Below are 2,806 nucleotides of genomic sequence, written 5' to 3' on the forward strand. Positions count from 1 at the left end.
TAATCCCGTCTGCCTCTGTCTCCACCAGGCGCCAAGTGTTCGCCCACACCTGCTGCCTGCAGACTTGAGCGCGCATGGGCTTTTTTTGTTGTTGCTTTGAGACAAGTTTCGCTCTGTATCTCAGGCTAGAGTGCAGTGGCATGATCTCGGCTCACTGCAACCTCTGCCTCTGGGGGTCAAGCAATTCTTGTGCCTCAGCCTCTAGAGTAACTGGGACTACACACGTGCCCCACCATGCCAAGCTAAATTTTTTTGTATTTTTAGTAGAGCCGGGCTTTCGCCATGTTGCCCAGGCTGGTCTAGAACTCCTGGGCTCAAGCGATCCACCCATCTCGGCCTCCCAAAGTGGTGGGATTATAGACATGAGCCACAGCACCCAGCCTCTGGCAGCTTTTTAGTTGATTCTGTCAGATTTTCTACTAGGACAATTCTGTTGTCTGCACATAAAATTTTTTACTTCTTGCTTTCCAATCTGTATGCGTTTTGTATTTTCCTTATTGCATTAACTAGAACCTGGAGTGTATTGTTAAATAGAAGTTGAGAGACCAGTCTTAAGGTCTTGTTTCTGGTCTTGGGAGTAAATCATTGAATCTTTTACCGTTTAGTAACTATCTTTTTTATTATCTTTTTTTTGATAACACCTATTAGGTGGGAAATAGTGTTCATTGTTTTTTATTTTTATTTCCCTGGTGGCTAAAGATTTTTATTATTATTTTTTTCTCTGGGCTTAGCTCACCTGAAAACTAAAGATGTTGATCATCTTTTCATCAATTTTTGACTATATGTCTGTCTTCTTTGGGAGAATGTCTGTTTAGATCCTTTGCCATTTTTAAATTGAGTTATTTTTATTATTGAGTTTCAAGAGCTCTATAAATTCTAGCTACAAATACCGTATCAAATAAATGGTTTACAGGTATTTTCTTTCATTCTTTGTGTTGTCCTTTCACTTTCTTGATGGCATCCTTTTGAGTGTAAAAGTTTTAAATTTATTTTTTTCTTATGCTTTTGGTCTCAAATCTAAGAAACCATTGCCAACTCAAGGTCATGAAGTCTTTTATATTTTCTTCTAGGATTTTTATAGTTGCAGCTCTTACCGTTAGTTCTGTGATCCATTTTGAACTAATATTTATGCATGCTGTGAACAGTGTATCCAGCTTCATTGTTTGGCATGTAACACCCAGTTACCCTAGCAATTTGTTGAAAAGACTGTTTCTCCCATTGAATTGTCTTGGCACTCTTGTCAAAAGTCAGTTGACCATAAATGTAAAGGCTTATTTATTTATTTATTTTGAGACTGGGTCCTGCTCTGTTACCCAGGCTGGAGTGCAGTGGTGTGATCTGAGCTTACTGCAGCCTTGACCTCCCAGGCTCAAGTGATCCTCCCCCTTGAGCTTCCCAAGTAGCTGGGACTACAGGTGCACACCATCACGCCTGGCTAATTTTTGTATTTCTTGTAGACACAGGGTTTCATCTTGTTGCCCAGACTGGTCTTGAACTCCTGGGCTCAAGCAATCCTCCGGCTTCGACCTCCCAAAGTGTTGGGATTACAGATGTGAGCCACTGTGCCCAGCATTTAAGATTTATTTCTAGACTCTCAGTTCACCTCCATTGTACATGTCTAACCTGTTTGTAACCACACTGCCCTGATTACTATAGCTTTAGAGTAATTTTTGAAATTGGGAAGCATGAGCCCTTCTATGATCCTTTTTGCAATGCATGGGTCACGGTTTCTTTTGGAAGGGATAGAAGGGATGTGAATGTTTTTTTTTCCCCCCCCCCAGGACAATTGGTTGAAAACAGTCTTTTGTCTATTGGATTATTTGCACCTTTTTTGAAAATCAAATTGACCACATATGTTTAAATCTATTTCTGGGATCTATTCAGTTCAACTAATCTATGTCCTTTTGCTAATACTACACTTTTTTTTTTTTGAGACAGAGTCACACTCTGTCACCCAGACAGGAGTGCAGTGGTACCATCTCACCTCACTGCAGCTTCCACCTCCCAGGTGGAAGCAATTCTTGTGCCTCAGCCTCCCGAGTAGCTAGGACTGTCGTGCCTGAACCTCCCAAGTAGCTGAGACTATAGGCGCGCACCACCACACCTGGCTAAGTTTTGTGTTTGTAGCAGAGACAGGGTTTCACCATGTTGGTCAGGTTGGTTTCAAACTCTTGGCCTCAAGTGATCCACCCACCTCAGCCTCCCCAAGTGCTGGGATTACAGGCATGAGCCACCACATCTGGCCTGCTAATACTACACTTTTTTGATGATGGTAGCTTGCTAGTAAATCTTGAAAGCAAGTGGTGTGAGAGTTCCATCACTGACCTTAATTTTCAGAATCATTTGGGATGGTTCATGTTCTTTGTTTTTTCACATAAGTTTCTTTTTTCTTTTTTTTTTTTTGAGACTGTCTCGCTCTGTCTCCCAGGCTGGAGTGCAATGGCGCAATCTCAGCTCACTGCAAGCTCAGCCTCCTGAGTAGCTGGGACTACAGGCGCGTGCCACTACGCTTGGCTAATTTTGTGTGTGTGTGTGTGTGTGTGTGTGTGTGTGTTTAGTGGAGATGGGGTTTCACCATGTTAGCCAGGATGGTGTCGATCTCCTGACCTCATGATCCGCCCACCTTGACCTCCCAAAGTGCTGGGATTACAGGCGTGAGCCACTGCACCTGGCCTTTTCACATAAATTTTAGAGTAAACTTACTGGTTTCCATAAAAGGCCTGCTGAGATTTTTTTTTTTTTAACTGAGATTCAGTTTAATCTAAAGATGAATTAGAGAATTGGCATCTTACTAATATTGGCTGTT

The 2,806-nt window shown here is 42.1% G+C and overlaps 1 protein-coding gene across 1 annotated transcript in view; it reads left to right on the top strand.

The window, feature by feature from the left end:
• ZNF559 (zinc finger protein 559) overlaps positions 1-2,301 on the top strand; it is a 41,597-nt gene extending 39,296 nt beyond the window's left edge. The window contains exon 8 of the mRNA XM_011994295.1: positions 1,939-2,301. Coding sequence (XP_011849685.1) covers positions 1,939-2,076 — 138 coding nt within the window. The 3' untranslated portion in view covers positions 2,077-2,301. The remainder of the gene's footprint in view (positions 1-1,938) is intronic.
• Positions 2,302-2,806: the final 505 nt, after the last annotated feature.

This window comes from Mandrillus leucophaeus, unplaced genomic scaffold (assembly GCF_000951045.1).
Source record: "Mandrillus leucophaeus isolate KB7577 unplaced genomic scaffold, Mleu.le_1.0 Scaffold451, whole genome shotgun sequence".
Taxonomy (NCBI): domain Eukaryota; kingdom Metazoa; phylum Chordata; class Mammalia; order Primates; family Cercopithecidae; genus Mandrillus; species Mandrillus leucophaeus.